The 20654-nt window shown below is 54.8% G+C and overlaps 1 protein-coding gene across 1 annotated transcript in view; it reads left to right on the forward strand.

Moving 5' to 3' along the window:
• The window catches only part of FSTL4 (follistatin like 4), a 408238-nt gene that overhangs the window by 260690 nt on the left and 126894 nt on the right, over window positions 1-20654 (forward strand). Inside the window, exons 5-6 of the mRNA XM_045075507.1 lie at window positions 15090-15283; window positions 18756-18879. Of these exons, the coding sequence (XP_044931442.1) occupies window positions 15090-15283; window positions 18756-18879 (318 nt within the window). The remainder of the gene's footprint in view (window positions 1-15089; window positions 15284-18755; window positions 18880-20654) is intronic.

Consider the following 20654-nt stretch of genomic DNA (forward strand, 5'->3'; position numbering starts at 1 on the left):
CCTGCCCCATTCACATCCCCACATAAATGTAACTGCCACTCAGGTTGCCTGTTGGAAGAGGAGAGGACGTGACAAATCAGAGAAGTGGCTAAAGCCAACAGTGTCACTTGGAGGAGGCCCCAGGAAGCGGGGGCGGGGGTGACACCACGGAAGAGAGAGGAGGCCAGAGGGATCAGAAAAGCTCCAGGGAGTACGGAAGAAAATGACCCCATCCACGTGGAAGACACGGGCTGACTGTCATGCGAGCACAGCCCTTGGAATGGAAAGCAACTCCCTAAGAGTTGAAGAGTATGGTTGCCATGTCAGCTTGGAACTTGGACCATTCTAGACTCTATGCTGAAAGGAGAAGAAACTTTCGAATGGGAGTGGTAAAAATTATTAGTGGCATAGAAAATAGAGCTCTGTTGGCCCTCAGGCTCCCTTTTGCCCCAGAGGCCAGCAAGGGGGCACTGATGGCCCCTTGAGCTCAGGCTGGGGTCCAGATGCTTCGCCCTCCCCAGGAACAGCTGTTCTCTGATGGCTCTGTGTCTGAGGGCCCTGAAGAGCACCCTACAATGAGGATCTTTCTAGATTTTCTTTCCTATCATGCTCAGATGCCACCCTCCATCTGACCCCTCTGGGGCACATGGAAATGCCCTCACTGAATGCGGCTCTGGCCCTCTGAAGGGACACTGGCCATGGAAAGTGGTTGCCGGCCACTCCTCTCATTTGGAGTCCCTAGAAATCCCCATCTTTGTGGAGTCCTGTTTTTCCAGGCACAGGGTGAGAGGGTCAGCCCAAACCCAGGGCTCCTGAGCCTAGATGGCTGGCAGGAAGAGCCCCTCACATCGGGGCACTGTTTCTCCCTCTCCTCCTGCTACAGAGCAGCCTGTTCTCTCTGTGATTATGGCTTGGGGGGTCTCCTTGCACGTGTGGAGGGCTAGCATGGAGGGACGGGAATGGGAGCGGGAACAGCAAAGGCCCCAAAGAGCATCCACACAAAATGCCAGGCAGGTGGCAGCCCGGCTCGGGTCTCAGGGCTTAGAGCCTCAAGCTGAGGACCACTGGCCGCCCCCCGTCCGCCCCTGGGGGTGCTCTGAGTGGTACATGTTCTCCTTGGGAGAGACCTGTAGGGTCACTGTCACTCCCAACTCCAGTGGGTCCTGAGCCCTCTACAAGCTCCTGAATCCATTTTAGTGCCACACAAGGCAATACCAAGGCATCTGAGAAGTTAAGAACAAGGACACAGAAGGCCAAGCGTCTCCCCACACGTGCATCTGAGGAGAGCCCCTCCCCGGCATCCGGCATCCGGCATCCGGCATCCCATCCGGCTGCTGCCCTGGCTGCAGGGGAGGGAACGGAGCAGCCAGCTGGGGGCTGAGCTGTGGCAGGAATACCATTTGCTGCAGGAGGAGGGGCCTTCGGAGGAGCCACACCCTGCTCACCCCGCTCAGAACCCCTGCCCACCCTTCCCAGGCGGACCCTGGCTCCTCGCATGGCCAAGCTTTGGGTTTCGGACACGGAACCACAGCCGCCGCAGCCTGCTCATCAGCTCAGACACAGCCCACCGGGCCGGCTTCCACAGAGATGAGTCCCCGCTGTTCCCTCCACAGGGAGCGCCCCAGTTGTGCCGCATTTGCAGTGTGGCTAATCCCCAGAAGAGCGGTGCAGACACGGGGAACCTTTCACTCACCTCCCCGCAGCTCAAGCGCTGGAAATCTTCCCAGCCTCTCCCCCAAAGACCACGGCTTTCCTTCAGAGCTGTTGTGGAGTTTTGTTTTGTTTCATGTTGACCTGGGATTTACTGTTAGTCATACAAGTCGGAGGGGTTCAGATAAATCATCAAACCTCCAAAACTTCTCCGAGTCATTTCAAGTCTCAAAATCTGTTCAGGTCATTCTTCTCTGCGATGCCATTTCCCACCAAGCCCATGTCAAGGCATGAATCCCCGGCTTAGAGCACACCCTGTGTTCTGAGACTGTTCGCTGGCCATTTCCCTGTAATACCTTTCCTTTTCAAGTCAGTGTCCCCATGAGCCCAGCAAAGCTTCTGCAGGTAGGAATGTGGCGTGTGTTAACATATGAGCAATTCTCTCCTGGAGACCGTTGCTCAGGGGGCACTGATTTGCAGTCCACACACCCCTCATTCGGAGTGGGGGAGCATCTGTACTTGTTGCCTCTAAAACCAAGTGGCTCTTTGGCTCGGCTCGGAAGCTGAAGATTGCTGTGTCTGAGCAAACACCTCTGAGACAATACCATGGTGAGAAAAACACCACAGGCCATGCCAGGCATACAAGACAGGGGCTCCGAATCCTCCCCGGCCCCAGCCTCCTCTCCTGCTGGCCCAGAGTGCTCATGCCCTCCCCAGAGCCGTCCTAGAAGAAGAGATTCAGAAGACAGCCCAGATCTGCAGAAAGGGGATCTTTCTGCAGGGAGGCAAGAGGGAAGTGGGTCCTGGCCCTTGCCCCCCGGTGCCTACGGGAGGCTTCTGTCCTCAGTGGGGTGTGTGCCAAGATGTGGCTGCTGTCCACTGCCAGGCAGGCTCCATGGCCCAGGGGTGTGGCTCTGTGCTCTCTACATCCCTGCGCTTGGCCTCCACGGGCTGGGGCTATACACAGGTATGCACATGCACATGGTGCACCCACAGGGCCACGCTCTTCCCCCTTTCATAACAATCTCAGGACTAAGGAGTGTCAAAAGTGGTAAGACCACCACCTTACCCCCCACTGGGAGAGCCCTTATTCAAAAAAAAAAAAAAAACAGAAAATACATGTTGACAAGGCTGTGGAAAATTTGAAATCTTTGTGTACTATTGGTTAAAATAGAAGATGGCTCAGCCACATTGGCAAACAGTATGGTAGTTCCTCAAAAAAAAAAAAAATTAAGACTGAGGCACCAGACTCAGTCGATTAAGCATCCAACTCGTGATTTCTGCTCAGGTCATGATCTCATGGGTCGTGAGATGGAGTGCTGTGTGGGGCTCTGCACTCAGCAGGGAGTCTGCTGGAGTTTCTCTCCCTCCCCCTCTGCCCCTCCCCCACTCATGCATACATGCTCTCTTGCTCTCAAATAAATAAATCTTTAAAAAAATTTAAAAATAAGGGTGCCTGGGTGGCTCAGTCGGTTAAGCATCAGCCTTCATCTCAGGTCATGATCTTAGGGTCCTGGGATTGAGTCCTGAATCAGGCTCCCTGCTCAGCAGAGAGCCTGCTTCTCCCTCTCCCTCTGTCCATCATCCCACTCATTCTCTCTCTCTCTCTGAAATAAATAAAACCCTTAAAAAAAAAAAAAAAAGAATTGCCATATGACCCAGCACTTCTACTTCTAGATATATACCCCAAAGAACTGAAAGCAGGGTCTTGAAGAGATATTTAATAGAGGCATGTTTACAGCACTGCTACTCATCATAGCTAAAACCTGAGAGCAACTCCGTGTCTATCGACTGATGAATGGATAAGCAAAGTGTGGTCTACGCTTAGACTGGATATTATTCAGGCTTACAGAAGAAGGGAATTCTGACATGCAACCACATGGATGAGCCTTGAAGATTCCATGCTAAGTGAAATAAGCCACTGACAAAAAGACATCTACTGCATGATTCCACTGGCATGAGATAACCTCAGTCGTCAAACTCACAGAGACAGGAAGTAGAATGGGGATGGCCAGCAGCTGGGGAAGGCGGGAATGGGGTCTCTTTTCTCGTGGGTACAGAGTTTCAGTTTTACAAGATGGAAAGGATTATGGAGATGGATGAGGTTGGTAGTCACACAAAATTGTTAATGTATTTAATGCCACTGAACAGAATACTTAAAAATGGTAAAGATATACATTTTACATTATATATATTTAATCATGATGGGGGGAAAAAAACTGGTTAAAAAGAAGACCACAGATTCTAGCTATTCACATAGATCCCTTTTCTTTAACCCTTTCAGACCCAAAGCCACATTTTCATTGCAAATATTTTACAGAGCCCTTGTATCATCTTGAAATGAGTATGTGTCTTATTCAAACTGGGATATAAAGGAGAAATATAAGAAAAGCAGTAAGGGGCACCTGGGTGGCTCAGTCCGGTAACTTTTTGACTCTTGATTTTGGCGCAGGTCATGATCTCAGGGTCAGGAGGTTGAGCCCCTTGTCTGGCACAAGGGGAGCCTACTTAAGGTTCTCTCTCCCTCTCCCTCTGCCTCCCCCTCCCATGCTCACACATGCTCTCTCTCTCAACCTCTTTTAAAAAAAGAAAGAAAGGTGGTAGGAATAAGATATGCTTTTCGGTATCTACATGTCTAGACACCAGGTTCCCAAGTCATCAGATGTCAGCACTTGCTATGGGATTCTGTGAGCACAGCCTCTGCAGAGGGAGCCTGGGACTGGCATGTCATGTTGACGTTTGGAGTCCTTGCGTGATGTTGCTTTTGATGGTGCAAGGCTCCAAAATGGGGAACCACTCTTGATAAGGTTGTAAACAAAATTTACAATACACAGCATGGTATCTCTTTGGAAAATCCTCGCCAGACCCCCGGGGGCAAAATACTCTGTCGCTAACGTCGTGTTAGACTGCCAGCTCAGAGAGCAGTTATGGGGCCTCACTTCAGTGAGTGTCCACTGGGACATTCAAAAACATGCATGAGACGCTACAATGGCAGGCTCCCAGGGTCCCTGGCCCCCTCATTAAGGGCCACCAAGGCTCCCCAGTCTTTGTGAGAACCGAGGTCCTCCCAGGGAGGATCTCCTGCGGACATGCCTCCTAGGGAGAGCACTGGCCCTCCAGAGTTGTCTTAGTGAGCTCCCCGCATGGGGCCTGAGGCCACAGGAGAGCAAAGTGCTAACTCTACGGCCTGCAGCCCAGTCCTGGCCAGTCGGTGAGCTGGAGACCGCCACAGGCCCTGCCACATCTTGGGCTGAGGTCCCCCTCAGCTCCCTCACTGCTCAAAGACCACAGCAGCTCAGGGCTCAGAGCAGTGACATTCCTGGACACCACTAACTCCCGAATGCTACAGTTTCACCATCTCAATAGCAGGACCCTTGGGTTAGATGTTTGGGGGGATGGAGTCTCAGGAACAAAATGAATGGAATGGTGGAGGGCAGGGGTGGGTGCCTACGCTCTCCTCCGCTGTGGGCTGCTGCTCTCCACCTGGTTGCTGGTAGCTGTCCCCTCATCCCGCACTCCCGCTCCTCCTCTTGGTGCATGTGACAGGTGGGGCGCGAGGACACAGGCACCGAGCTTGGGACAGGACTGTGGGAGAGCCAGAGTCTGCAGGGAGTCCGTGTCCTCCTTCCAAAACGAGTCCGGGACTTGCTAAGTCCCTAGTTGCCTATGGGTTTCCCGCTAACACAAGAGTACAAACTCAGGCTCTTCATGCCAGAAGGGCTTTCACATTTATTCAAGTTTTCAAACATTACTCTTTCACTCTGGGGCCACCCGATAGATGCGCCAGTCAACCATAAAAAGTATCTGTGGATCCCTCTCCCAGGAATCCCACCAATTTTGCTTCTTCTAATAGGAGTAGGAGGAGGATTGTAAATGTCAGGTGGCAGATTGCACGGCGACACCAACTGAGCACTCATGAGCAGATGTACTATTCATCTCACAGAGGTCTGGGGGGTTTTGTTAATTTCAATTACCTGATACCAGGGCGAACATTGAGATGAGGCTGCGTCCGCCTGGCCAGGCCTGCGTGGAGCCGCAAGCCTCCCCATGCGCTGGCCCAGTCTGCATGGCCACGGCAACCATGGAAGGAGCCACGTGGTCTGCATACTGGGTAGGTTGGGCCCGGGTAGGGCCGAAGGCCATGTAGAGTCTTGGTCTTCCTCTATCTGTGGACCCAAAGTGGCCCCTTTGCAGTGGACTCTGAGGCAGCTGGGAAGACTCCTGGGGACCCAGGGGAAAGAACAGAGGACACTGGCAGATGAGGTAGCCAGCCCTTGGGACCTGAAAGGGTGAGGGGCTCCTAATGAGTGTGGGGAGCCTATTGCTTGTTCTGACATTGGGACTCATGGGTGAGGAGGGGCCCCGGGTGGAGCTTGGCGGGACAGCAGGGACAGGAGGCCAGTGGATCACCTCTGAACCGTGGGCAGGCAGCAGCTTACCAGTGCCTCCTGACCAGTGCCCATGTCCACCACAGGGGGCCGTGGCCTGGTTCTCAGAGAGAGTGAAGACCTCCACTCGGCAGACACAGAAGCACTGGAATGCAATCTAAGGAAGAGACAGGCTGGGGACAAGGTCAAGATGAGAGTGGGGTGGGATGTGGAGCCAACAAACACAGCTTCCTTAGAGGTGAGCTTTGGGGGAAAGGTCAGCTTTAGAGAAAGGGCCTTTCCAGAAGGGGGCGCCTGGGAGCAAAACCTGTGGACCTGCTTCTGGAGGGTAGGGGAGTAGCCAGTAGCTGTAGCTTAGGTCACAGTGGGAGGACCTTCCCATGGTGCTTGAACGTGGCTGAGAGTGGCCCATTGGCGTAGCAGTTACAGGTCCCAGGATCTAGCCAGCATGTGGTCACCAGGTGGTGTGACTGAGGGCGCACCTGTTCTTGTTGGGCTTATGAAGAGACTGCGTCAGGGATGTTTCACTCTCTCCTAGAATTTTCAGAATTCTGTGGCTTGGTCAGCACCAAAAGCAATACTACATCGTTTTAGCAAAAGACTGTCTTCAAAATAAACCCATTGGTTTTGGCATTTATTGTTAATTGAATTTTCTCAGAAATGGCAGCAGAAAGATAGTTAATGTTCATGAATTTACATCGACTTAAACATCTGTTCCTCTTAAGCTAAACTCCAGTAAAGTTATGGCGGCTCATAAATTAGATCTGGGAGTAAAATGCTTCTTGCTCTTTGCACAGCTTAGTGATTTCAAAATAGATCTCAAAAAGACACATCGTCACCGAGACACATGTACCACAGCCACGCTCCGCCGTGATGTTGCTGCCAGATGACAAAGTCAAGTTTTTGCTTTGGTGGTTGCAGCTTTGTTGGTTGTCAGTGACATTACTTAGCAGGCAGGCTGGGGACAGTGTGGGAAATAGGGCTGCCAATGGGTGGGGTCAGGGGACACTCTGCCCATGAGCAGATACAACAGCAGCCAAAGTTACAGGCACGTCCAGCCTCTCCCTTGGGGTTCCCACATGAGGGTCTCAGGATCCAGGCCTAGGGGCCAGGCCACCCTGCCAGGTCCAGGAGGGGCTAGCATCCAGTGAAGGTGGCTCGAGGGTATGACTGACCACCGTGCAGTTGGTGAAGGAAAGGCCTGGGTGTGGTTCAGGCAGGCAGAGGCCACAGCCCACACGCTGGTGTCCCTGAGCAGTCCATGGCCCTCTCCCCAGCACTCCCTTCCTTCCCATCTCCCTGTCCCTTAGCCCACACCCATCCCTGAAAGGATTGCTGGTTTAGTGACAAAGTAGTTCCTTCATGTCAAGTCATCTGTCCTGAGCTCCCCTGTCCAATAAAGTTGGGCTTTACAGGGGACTCCTGAAGTGCAGGGCTGCCCCAGTGAGGGATAGCCATCAAGGGGTGTGGTCTTCACAGTGGCCTTGGATCCCCCCACGGAGACCCCCCCAACAAGCCACCTGAGAAGAAAGCACAGCAGGGCCCCAGTGTCAGCTCTGTGCTTGCTTACTGACCAGAACCCTAGGATGGCATTGGATGGCATCCCAAGCGGTGCCGTGGCAAAATTCTCCCACAAACCTCCCTGTCTGAGCTGCTATTCCAGGCAGGGGTTCCCCCCACCTACCCACTGGGCTTCTTCTCAGCACTGTCCAGGCCCATCCTGACCAGCAAAGGCAGGATAAGGATGCAGAAACTTACATTAGCCCCCGCTCCGGCTCCAGAGGGAGCTGGGTGTGTCCCCCTACCCCGAGGTGACTCGGAGGGGCCACCTCTGTGCACCCTCATGTCCGGCAGGGCACCTGTCCCCTGTGGCTCCCCACTGCCCGGCTGGTCATGCCAGACTTCAGTCTGTGGGGCCACCACTGCGGGCTGGCAGGTGTGGGGGCATGCCAGTGGATGAGAGAGGGTCCACACCCCCTGGCTAGGGCAGGGCAGTTTGGATATTGGACGCCAATGAGCATGGCTTCATGTACCACTGCTGGAGCTGCCCCTCACCCCCTCCCACAGGCGCTAGGGGGACAGATGACACAGGCTCCCAGCCCCTCCACCCCCTAGAGTTCCAGGCCTCAGTCACTCTGGCTAAGGGGGCTAAGATTGTCCTCTCCTCTGGGCAGGGCTGCCGCCGTTTTCTAACCCCACCGGCTGTGCCCATCCACCCAGGGTTCCATGGTCATCCACGCAACAGGCATTCCGTGAGCGCCTTCTGCATGCAGGTACTGGGGCCAGGTGCTGGGCACGCACTGCATTAGGGCAAGACCCTGGCCTTGAGTGGCTTCCACTTCCGCTGGGCAGCCTAACAGTCAACCGTGAATGGATAGGAACGGAGAGTGAGGCTGGACAGAGTGTATCAATAGAGAAATGGGGGCAGCACACAGGGGAGCTCTTCACACAGGGCGGCATGTTGGGGAAAGAGGCCAAAGGACTTGGTGAAGGAATGGTGGGGGGTGAGGGAAGAAGAGAGGCAGCCAAGGCTGGCCCCTACATCGCCCTCACCACTCTCCCCTCCTCCCTGGTGCCAGGTGTCTCCAGCCCACACCCTCACCTGCCTGCAGGTGCCTCCTATGTCTAGGACGGGCTTCCCTTGGGGGCCTTGGCCACATGGCCTGTCCCTCACTGTTTGTTAGGATCTGAGCTCCCCGCTGCCTGGGTGGTATCTCCCCCCGCCTCCAGCCCAAATCTCGCAGACCTGCTTCCCTTGAGTCTTTGGAGCCCCCAGCACTACCCACACCTGGAACGGGAAGATTCACCTGCCTCAGAGTGACGATGGTCCCTTTGAGGCCCCGGCCAGAAGGGGCATGGGTGGCTAATGGAATATTCACAATGTCTCCCTTGCTTCCCTTTGTTCTGCACTAGAAAAGTGTTCCTTTGATGGACATTTAATTCCAGAGGCTGCTACCTGCTTCCTATCTCTCTTTGCTCAAAAAATTAAATGCGGATGTGCCCGTGCTCCAGCTATAATAATCTCCCTCGGTGGGGAGGGAGTGTGGCTGGAATGGGAGAACATTAGAATCTTCACAGAGGGACAATTATTGAAGGAACTAGATTAATGAGGTGTCATAACAACTTAGCTAGATCTGTGGCTGACCTTTCTCATGGAGAATGGGCTTGATAAATGTAGTTCATTACCAAGTTCTGACATGAAAATAGGATCACACTCTGGGCTCCTCAGCAAGCTGATCAATATTTTATCAGCCAAAGCAGGCCTGGTCCGGGAGCAGGAGGAGCCCCCCACACCTGAACTGGCAGGAAGCCTGGGGCCAGGGCTCAGGGCCGCCCCAGTGGCCACAACACAAAGAGGGCCCCTGGGCTGGCAGGAAAGTGGCTGGCCTCGGGCTGCTCATCTCTGTCAGGCTGACCGGGACATAAGCTTCCCTCCCCAAGGGGCCCCAGAGCAGGAGTGTCTGTGGGTGGTAGGAAAGGGGAGAGGAAATCTTCTGTCAGTGGCCACCTGTGCCAGGCCTTGGACGTTGATGAGGGGGTTAGTGACAAACAAGCCTTGCCCCAGCTCCCTCTGTGACATCAGGCCTGCCTCAAGAACCCCTCAGGCCTGGCTGACTACATGGGCTTTACAGAGTCCTTTTACGTTTCCTTTCATGTCATGACCGTGGATGATAGTGAGAGATTATTACTGCCCCCATTCTGCGGGAGCAAGTGGACATGGGAAGGGTGGGGAATGAACACCTTTCCTTGGGTCTCATAGCTAGCCGAGGCAGAACCAGATGGTCTCCTGACTTCCCGTCCAGTGCTCTGTCCAGCCTCGTGATGACCATCGTTGATGGGGTTGGCATCAGCAGCCTATGATGAAGTCACATGCAAGGTTGTTACAGGGTGGTCCCGTCGTCCCGGCTTCCTTACGAGACAGTCTGTCCTGAAGCCATTAAGACTCAGTTGTCACCCATATTCCCTGATTAACTCATTCAACAAGCATTTCACAGAGCTTAGTGCTGCACGTGTGACTGTTCGGTCTAGTCCCGCCTGCCTGGAACCTGCAGGGCCGTGAGGGGGATATGACCGACGCTAACACCCCATCCAGATTCCCTCAGCCAACCCCTGAGTTTGTGTGTGGCTTTGGGAGACAGCTGCCCATGACCCTGACGGACAGCATCCAACCTCAGATCCCTACATCTTCATCCTCCAGGGCCCTGCAGGCCTCAGGAGTGTGCTCCGTCCTCATGTGGGGAGTTCAGAAGCACTGGATGGGCTGGTGGGTAGTGTGCCTGAAGCAATCCTTGGCCAGCAAGGAATGGATGTTGGCAGAAGAGTGCCCCGCACCGTCACACCTGAGTGGAGCGGCTCAGAGGCCTGTTGGACACAGTCTCTTGAAGGTTCCATGGCACCAAGCTCCAGCCGCCCACACTGTCATCCCACCCCTTTTGTTGGCTTTCCCCCTCTCCGATCTCATTTCCCTCTTCCTCCATGCATTGCTTAGGGCCATCTCCAAGCATACTACTCAGTCTAGGTCCTTGCCCCATGGGCTGCTCTGCAGGAGTCCAGATCCCAACCTAAAAGGACAGGCCTCACAAAAAGCCATCCACACTGGGCTGAGAGTAGAGAGCCGGAGGCAGGGAGGCTGTCCTGTGTGTGCAAGGGGGGGAGCAAGGCTTCCCCACAGAGGAGGCTGAGCTGGGCCCTGAAGAAAGCAGAAAGAAGAGGAGGGGAGAGAGTCTGCAAGAAGGCCCCAAGAGAGGTGTGCATGGGCTGTGGTCAGAGCTCCATGAGCTTATGGGTCTAGAAGAGACCTCCCTGGAACTCTCCAAGCCTCATGATAGGCTTTGACCCAGCCAAGGCCACCCTTATTGGTGACACAAACCTCTCTTTACCTGGAAACCACCAAGACTAAGAGGAAACATTTAAGTGACTTTCCCAGCATATGGAGAGAAATGTCTGTGGGCAAACTGTGTCCATCCCACTCGTGCATACAACAGGTCCCCTCCACATCCCAGCTCTGCTGAGCAGGAGCCCTGCTCAGCAGCCCCTGCTGAGCTGGCTGAGGCCCAGACCCCAACATTATGTGCAAGCATCCTGCTCTCCAGAGTTCTCTCTGGAAGTCCCAGGAGCTGTGGATCGGTTAGTGGGGAAGTTGAATTCTACTCCAGGCTGACCTGCACAAGCAGCAGGAACCGGCCCTCATGCAGGGCTGCCAGGAAGGACTGGCCTTTGCCATTCTCACCATCATCACAGTCAGCACACACGGGGACCTTGGGAGAGGGTTGGGGTCCCCAGGCCAGGACCATGCCCCCTCCAGGGACCTTCCCTCCAAAGGGCCGAGGGTCTAGAGGGCCAAAAATAAAGCCTGGACTCTGCCCTACTTCAGAGACAGGTGATCCCTCTCACCCCATGGGACCCAGGCCCAGCCCAAACTGGGGCAGAGATGCTAGAAGCAGTGATGTCTCATCAGGGGCCAGGAGAGTGAAGGGTAAGACCCCTACGTAGAGATTTGGGTGAAGAGCATTCCAGATGGAGGGGGGGTGAACGCCGAGCCGTGGGCAGGAGCACGCTCTGGTGGCTGGTCTGTCCTTCCACATGCCCACCTCTTCACATCCCCTGTGTGGGCTTGCTGGGTGGGGGTAAGGGGTGAGCCGGCTAAAGATAAGAACCCAACCCTGGGGTATTGACACTCCCCTGTCAATGAGTGAGGGAAAGAAGATCAGAAAGCAGAGATTGCCTGGGCCAGGCCTCGGGCCCTGTGAGGCAGATGAGGGCCAGCCAGGGGCTCAGCATCCTGGCTCAGAGGGCTCTGCTTCAGCCCATGCCAAGCACTGGGAGGGCTCTTCTTTCTTTATATTCATCTGTGCTTTGCAAACATTCTTTGATGGACACCTATTTCTTTCTATAAGACAACTGTTTCCAACTGGCAGCAGCACGGACAGACTTTAGCTGAAGGCCAGACCTAGCAGATCCACAAATGCCCATGGTTCCCCCTCGAGGAGCCCCTCCCATCTGCCCCCATGGTGACACCAGGGGACGGGAAGGAAAAAACAAACTGGAACTTGGTAAGCTGTCACTCATAGAGGCCTTGCTAGGTGGCTCTGCACCCTGGAAACCAAGGCCTGCCTCAAGTGGGGAGAGCTTGCCGGAGGACCGTCCTTGCTGGAGCTAGAAGCATCAAAGGGTGTCCCAGTGAGAGGGCTGGGACTTCGACTAAAATAGCCAACTCCATGGGTGCAGAAATGCCACCATTGGGTATCTTCCTTCCTGTGTTCGTGGCTCCCCAGAGCCGTAGGGACACTAAAGGACCTAAGGAACCCGGGCCAATGGCTTCATTATTTGAGGCTGAGATTAATGGAACGTGCAACTGCTTCTGGGACGAAGAAGGATTTAGGATTCCCTTCCAGGAGCCCCCTGGTTCATCTCTGGCCCCACGCACTCCAGGCATGGTGAGGGCCTTCAGTAAGGACAAAGGGACAAAGGAAGTACCTGGCATCCCACCTCACCCCACCATTCCCTCCAGCCTTGTCTCATTCCCCCTCCACGCCAGCTTTCTCCAGCCACTACGCGGCTTGCTTCCGCAGGTGTCCTCCCTGCTGCGTGGTCTTCCCGCCCTGTCCTTCATCCTTCGGGGCTTATGCTGGACAGCCCTCCCCAAGGGAGGCTGCCTCCACCAAAGCCTCCTGAGCTGCCCCTATGGGGGCACCTCTGACGTCCAGGACGGGAAGCTCCGTTGGTTGTGTCCCAATGTGCCACCGACACCAGGCACAGATCTGAAAGCAAAGGCACAGCGGGTGTGGGCCTTGGCAGGGGGCAAGGCTAGGGGCCCAGAGAGCTGGCCCCTCCCCACCCTCTTCCTCCAGGTTGATCTCTAGACATATGCATACCTTCCCGACTGGGAGCTGTGTGCTGGGCAGTGCCGGGGGTGGGATGGGGGCGTGGAGCTAGGAGCCTCTGAACTCACAGGGAACTGTAGGGATGGAAGCTGCGGAGCAGAGCAGAGCCTGGAGAGGTGGTAGCAGCCCGCCCGACGGACCCACTTCAGTGCCTTCCCTGGTCTGCCAGCATGGGAGCCCTGCCTGGGCTGCAGGCAGCTCGAAGAAGGTCTGTGCCCCATCCTGGTCTGAGGAAGGACACGCATCTGCCCATCCTACTAGCCTGCCCCTCCCTCAGGGAGCCCGGCTCTGCACAGTCCCCACGGGCCCTCCCATCAGAACCTCCCTCCCCAGCCATGCTGCTCCTGTATCACATCCTGGCTTCTGCTGGGGGCTGGGAGAAATTCTGGGACAAACTCTTCTTCCCCTTACCCCAAACTGACTTTTATCCGGGCCCCAAGGAAGAAGAAAAAGCCAGCTGGCCACCACATCTACCCCGGGGCAGGAGTGGGTTTATCGTGGGACAAGGTCAGTGTCTTCAACACTGTGCACCTCTATGGACATGAGAAATGGGTTTGCGCATCGGTGGCCCTGAGAGCTCCCAGGAATGGGTATCCCTCCAGGCCAAAGAGGGATCTCAGCCAGGTTAGGATTATGGGAGAGCCATTCTTCTCAGCATGGAGACTCCCAGAGAGCAAATAAATTTGATTATATTGAACACAACAATTGATTTTTTTCTAAATAAACATGCAGGAGAAAATGGTAACAGACATCTGTTTCTGACGAGAATCAATTGACCCCAAATTAGAAGAAAATCTAGAAACACAAGCACAAGAAAAAGTGGTTGGGCCTCCCAGGCTTGTCTAGGGAGGGAGGGAGGAAGGGAGACAGACAGACAGACAGACTCCCCCACCAGCCTTTCCCTACCAAGTAGCTCCCTACCAAGTAGCTTCCTTGTTTGTTGCTCCTCAACAAATGGAGTTTTGGTAACCAGGAAAGAGAAAGTAGCTATCATTTTACAGGCCCTGACGCGGTGCCAAGCCAGCACAGAGCCCCTTCTGTGCGTATCTTATTTAACCCCGCAAGAGCCCTATGGGGAGGGCCCTGTCCTCCCCACCTCACAGATGAAATCATCAAGGCACCGTGTCCAAGGTACACGTTCAGGCTACAGCAAAGCCAGACTTACATCCAGTGGGCTCCCGGGCCAGTGCTCTCCAGCACTGCTTCCTCTTGACACCCCAACACTTAGCTATTACCTGGTGCCCTCCAATGGTCTTAGAACGAAGGGGAAGAGCCCCAGACCCACCAGTCCCACCCCAGCCAGCAGCCCAGGGGCCTTCAGTGGGATGGGCGCAAGGAGCTCATGCCCGTGCCCTGGGGTTCAGTGAAGCCAAGAGCCAAAAAGGCTCCCTCCCCCAGGAGGGTAGGGAGAAGACCCTAGAGGGACCACCTTGCCCTGCTGACAGCCCCATGGCCTCAGCCATGTGCTGAGCCCTGGATGGAGTTCACCCTAGTTGGCCCATCAGCAACAAGGTCAACTACATCATGTCACAGGGGCATCATGGGCTGCATTTGCCAAAACACTGCCTGGCTCTGTGGCCTCCTGACAAACACGCCTGGAGAGAACACGAAGAGTCCCAGGCTGCAGCCCTCGGTTTTCATTTCTTAAAGCTTCCTTTTGTGTTTTGGTCATAGAATTGTGTACACATGTTTGTTTTAAAGTAATCCAGCTCTGGGAACGTACCTAATTAACTTAAGCAGGGCTTATTAGTCCTGTTAACTCAAATTCCCTCATCTCTGAGGCCAAGTGTTCCAAAGCAGCCTTTAAGGTGGGATTAAGGCAAAGACGAGCAATTACAGAATGGAACTGGGGCCGGCTTTCCTAAAGCCTCCGCGGGCCACACAGCTCTGGGGTGCGTTCCCCCAGACCAGCCTCCCCGATGCACCCGGTGGCTGCCCTGGGTCTGGCATATAGTAGGTGCTCAGTAAATACTGCGGGGCAAGCCGACTGGCTGCTCCCAGCTGTGTGTCCTGTGAAGCATGTGTTCTGTGTTTAGCAAATATCAAGCAGACCGACAGGCCCCATCTCCTCAGGTGCACCCACACTGCCAACAGTAAATGCCTGAGAACTCCCCACCAGCGGGGTGGAGAACATTCTCTCCCCACCAGCGGAGGAGCCTCAAGGCAGTGACCTCCTCATCTCTTCCAGATGACCCGTGCACCGTGGCCGACTATGGCCGCCTGAAGAATGTCCTTCTGGCGCTCCAGGCCCACCGGCGGCCGCTCCCGGACAGGGACAGCAGACAGGACCCCACCTCCCAGAAGCGCCTGCTGGTGGAATCTCTGTTCACGGACTTGGATGCCGATGGGGACGGCCGCCTCAGCAGCTCTGAGCTGGCGCAGGTGGGTCCAGCATGCACTGAACACTGAACTGGAGAGTTGTTCCATTCGGTGTGCAGATAAGGAAAACCAGGGAGAGCCGTGTGAGCAGAATCCCTTGTAACTGTCTCTCTAAAGGATGCTAAGCAGGCCTCCCTCCTGCCAGGGCCACCCTTCCCCTGGGAGTCCAAGAGCTCATATTCAGTGCCTCTGAGAGAATCTTACAGACAAACCCATGTCAGTGTCTTCCTCCCAGCAGCCACCTTCAGCCAATATTGACAAACAAGCTTCGATGCCCTCTCGGCTTGCTGGCAAAAGACATACTTCCAAGGGGCTGGTCTCTGATGTTCTCATTAGGAAATAAGTCTCCTCTTCCTTGAGTCCTCTGCCTGCCTTAGCAGGACGTTGAAAGGAAGCTAGAGCTGAGGGCTATCGCCTGGGCAGCCCCGAGTCCTCTCCTCGAGGACCTGGCCATTCTGTAGGGTCCAGATGGCCAAAGCCCAACACCCAGCCTGCTTGCTGGCAGGAAGCCCTGAGAACCGCCCCGCCCCCAACCAAGCGCTCTTCCATTTGAGTAGACTTCGGATTAGACCCGGTAGTCTGCTTCCCTCCCCAAGCACAGCATTCGTGTCCCTGTCTCCAGCTCAGAGGTGACACTGCAGCAGTGACCTTCTGCTGCAGAAAGTGAAAAAGGAGGAGACTGGGGCACCAGCCCCCTCCTGCTACAGGGAGGACCTTATTAGAAAGCCGGCAGACAGGCAGGCCAGGGAGGTCAGGGAGGCCTGCCTTCCTGCTCCCACTCTGCTGGTCTCCCCCTTATGGCCTGTAGCCACCCCCCAGGCAGGTGCCAGGAGATGCAAGGCGGGGGAGGTCAGCTTCCCCAAGTAGGCTGGTGGGATGGGGGCATCTCTTCCTCAGAGCCCATGGGATACCCACCCAAAAGATAGATACTATGGATGAGTCCCCACCTTTGATGCCACTTTAAAGATCTCCTTCCTGGAGCACAGTGACATGAGCAAAGCTGTGGCCAGGTCAGTAGGAAGGAAGGACACGGCTGTCGAGTGCCCTAGCATTTACCGAGCATCCTCTATGTACGTGGCAATAAACGAGGCCCTTTACTTATGACATAGGAAACAGAAGAGTCCCTTACTGTGTAGTGTAATCACTAAGAACACAGACTTTCTGGTCAACTTCCTGCATTCAAGCCCTGCCTCCGGGGTTGACTAGCTAGTGGGTGTTGGGAGACCACCTCACCTCGGTGCACCTCCGTTTCTTGCCTGTGACTGTCCCAGGGTCAGTGGGCCAATTAAAGGAGCTAAGGCACTTGAGGTGTTCTGCATGGTGCCTGGGATGTGGCACACTCAGGAGGTGGGAATGCTGGGGTCAAGGCCACCATCATTGTCTTTGTTGGTATTTCCCCCTCAACCCTTTCAGCCGTCCTCTGCTGTAGGAGGCACTGCCATTATCCTCACTGTGCAGATCATTTTAGGTGAGAAAAAAAACTAAAGGCTCCAAAAAAGCACACAACTTGCCCGAGTTGTGTTCATTGCCAAGAACGTGATGGTGCTCGGACGAGAGGCCAGGGTGGCGGGGGTGGCGCGGATACACGGGCACCTGCTCTCCTCACCGCACAGGGGTCTCCCTGGGGGAGAATGGCTCCCACCAGAAGGCTCCACCCTGTCCTCCCAAAGTCTCTGATGCCAGAAAGTACCCAGAAGACCTGAGTACAGAGCAGTCACCTGAAGGCCTGGCCACGCAGGGCCCTACTCTCAAAGCCCTCTACTCCAGCTAGCCCAGAGCCTGCTTTCAGAATGTGCATTGGGAACCACAGACCCTCAGAGTCTGCTCATCCACAAGTGGGCGACACGTGCCAGTCCATTGAGAGCCTGCCTCCCCGGAGGCTGCTGCCCACAGCCTCCCAGGCACACACCATTCCAGCCCTGGCGGCCACCATGCCACCATCTGCAAGCATACTTGGCTCCCAGCTATGGCGAAGACCCCAAGGAGCAGGGCCAGCCACCCACACATGACCCGTGCCATTCTGGGAAAAGTTCAGGCCCTGTCAGTTACAGTTACCCGAGAGAAGAACCATCTGGCAGGTCCCTGCACTAGAGACTATACAGGGAGCACCGAGAACAGGTGACTTTGGCTTGTCTGAGACAGAAGCACCTGTGGGCTCTTGCCACCAAGCTCCATGGGGCTCCCAGGTGGCCAACAGGTAGATCTTTCCTGGGCAAGTTGCTCTAACCTGGCGAAGTTGTGCCCAGAAGCACCTAAAGCCATTAACAAGCATGGTAATTGGGCTATGATTTCCTCTTTAAAATTTAATGTATTTAAAGTCCATTTCATAAGCCTGCCAAGCAGAGCCCAGCTAAAGGGGCCTTTCCGTGACACTGAATCAAAGGCGTCAAGGAAAAACGTGTCGGTCCTATGAAAAGTTAATCAATTTCCAATGCAGAAATAGACAAGGGGAAATTTCCATCTCCACAAGATTGATTTCCGGCGTTATGGTTGATCTCCCTTTTATTGAACACTTACTTGCTGGGTGAGGGGTCATTTTTTTTAACGTTATCACATTAAATTGCCTTTAACATAGCAGGCCAAACTGAGACTGCTAAATAGAAAATGTCTCTGTCCCCCTCCCCCGCCAAAATGAAATGAAATAATTTCCTTCCTTCTGAGGTTTTATTTTGAGCATTTTTCTTGTAAGAATTTAGCCCCTGACACCCAGCCTCTGGCTCCAACTGAGCAAAGGCGCCTAGAATTTCCACATAGGGCCACCTTTTGGCATGTGGCTGCGCATGCTGGGGAGACCAGATCCCGAGAAAAGTTCGCCAGGGTGCACCCATATCACCATGCCAGAATCCCATGGGCAGACATTTATGGCCGTGGCAGATGGGGCAGGCAAAGGCAGGGAACACAGGCCCAGTCAGTAGAAAGGCAGCTGCCCTTTTCCGGCAGGAGGGGCACTACGGTTCTGAGGTGCTGCCCTGAGATCCAGAAGGGCTGGCGAGGGGCATGGGCAGGCATGCACTGATGCAGCAGTGACTTTTCCTTGGTTCCCACACTGAGCTCACCAACTGTTTATTTGCTGAGTTGATCTTATCAGGCCCCTTCTCTTCTCTGTTTCCCCGTCTGTGGCATGAAGGGGTAGACCGGGGTCTTCAAGGATTGTGCCCAACTGAGAGCATCTGGGGTCTGTCTGCCCAGATAGGGAGAAAATATACCTGAATTCCTATCCTGACTCTGTACCAACTACTGTGTGACCTTGGGAAAGTCCCTGCCTCTCTGAGTTTCATCTCTAGAATGAGAAGGTCAGGACAGAGAAAACCAGAGAGCTTGGGGTCCTCCCCATGGCCCACAGAGCTACCACAGGAGAACTCACCCCTCCCTCACGGGGCCACCACAGGTCCTCTTGGCCTGAGCCGTCTCCCAGCCAGGCCCATAGCCCTGCCCTTACTGCCTGCTCTGACCTCATCCCTTTCCTCCCCCACAGCACGTGCTGAAGGAGCAGGATCTGGCGGACGACTTCCTGGGGTGCTCACCCAGCGACCTCCTCCAATTTGATGACTACAACAGAGATGGCTCCCTGACCCTCCGCGAGCTCTACACAGCCTTCCGTAAGTCACCAGGGCGGGGTCCAGCTCTGGAGCCTGTCCTGGGTTGTCACCAGCCCTCGTTTTTTTTTTACGCATGAAAGCAGTTGAATTTGTTTTGCAACAAGCCTGAGCTTTAAAAACAAGGTGGAGGAGCATGGGTGGGGAGAGGGAGTGCTTGCTTCTGCTCTTTTTGGAGAAAGGGTCTTCTGGATGTTGTCAGAGGAGCCTAGGACTGTGATATAGGTGTGTTTGGGGCTGGCTGGGGGCAGGGGAACTGCCTCCCACGCTGGATGGGGAGGGGTCTATGACTGCGCCTGGAGGAAGGGGCTTTTGGGGTTTTTCCAGACTGCCACCTGGCGGTGCTGAGAGCAGATCCTGCAGGAGGCTTCTGGAGGCTTGGCCAGGCAGGAGCAGAGAGCTTCAGCAGTGACTTTATGTAGTTCAGCAGTGAGGAGAGGGGAGGTCGCTGCCAGACCAAACCTGAGAGAGGAAGCCCCATTTTGTCAGAGAACACCTGCTTAAAGCTGGTGGTAAGTGCATCCTGCATGGGGCACCGTTGGGTGCTGCTGGCAAGCTCCCCGCTCCTAATAGCAGGCCCTGGGATTCGGGGAGTAAACGTGAAAGTGCCAGGGTGCACTGAGGACTCCTAGCCACAGCTCCTGGCATCCTCTCCCCAACCCCACACTTTACATGGACTTCCACTTTCCAGAAAATCATTCCCACTCCACGTGGACATCCCAGGCATGGTGTTACTGCGAACGTTCACCAGATGTGGAAAGGAGGCCTGGTGATTCGCTGGCAGGAGGGGTTCTTGTGGTAGACAGCGGAGGTAGTCCCACGCTGTGAGGAGAGAAAGGAGTATGGCTCTCCCCTGTGGGACGTGTTCGCGAGCTTGACACGGGGGTGTCTTTCCAGTTCCCAGCATCACTATGGCCGCAGCTCAAAGTCTAACCCCAATTACGGGGCTCTGCTGGATGCACTGTGACGAGCCGCAGTTCCCCGTCATCTTCCCCGCCGCCCGCTCCTGGCACTCATATCAACGTGTACTAGTTCATAATGAGGTGTGAATGACTGGTAGGCTTCACTGGCTGGGGGAGGTATTCGCTTTGTGGATAGAGTCATTTATGCCTCGAAATAAATCTCTGAATTTTAGAATGTGTGGCAGCATCAGCAGCTCCCTAGGCCCAGCTCACGAGAGCCAATTACTAGATTTTTCAGGAATTTTGCTGCTAAACAATTGAGAGCTTTAAACCAGCCATGGTGGGAGTATTTACACCACAGAAATTTATACCACACGAATGCTACAAAAGTGGGGGGAGCTTTTCTTCCTCTGGGGAACCAGTTGCTAAGCACTGACCTGCTCATCACTGGACAAGTTCCTCCCTCCTGTCCTTAACACCCCCTCCCACAATATTCTCTCCACCTTCCCCAGACAGAGATCCCTGGATGATCTAATCCCATAGAACAGGACCCAGAGAAGAAGAGAAGCCAGGGAGACAGGTCTCCAGGTCAGGAAAGCAGCAGCTGGTGTCCTGGGGACAGCTCTGAGACATTCCCACCAACGCTTTCTTGGCTCTGGCCCCTCAGCCGAAGATCCTAGGAAAGAAAAGGTCAGCACATTTTCAGAGCCAGGGGCCAAGGCTTGATGTCAAGGTCTTGGAGGTTGCACCAGGTATCAATTCCTAGATGTCCCAGGATAACGTCACTAAGCAGAGCACGGCGCTGCTCAGCTCCTCTGGTTCCCAGCACCACAGAAGCCTCTGCTCCATGAGGTCTGCTCCTGGGAATCAGGCAGG

Source organism: Mustela putorius, unplaced genomic scaffold, assembly GCF_011764305.1.
Source record: "Mustela putorius furo isolate JIRA1106 unplaced genomic scaffold, ASM1176430v1.1 tig00000145_pilon_pilon_pilon, whole genome shotgun sequence".
NCBI lineage: Eukaryota > Metazoa > Chordata > Mammalia > Carnivora > Mustelidae > Mustela > Mustela putorius.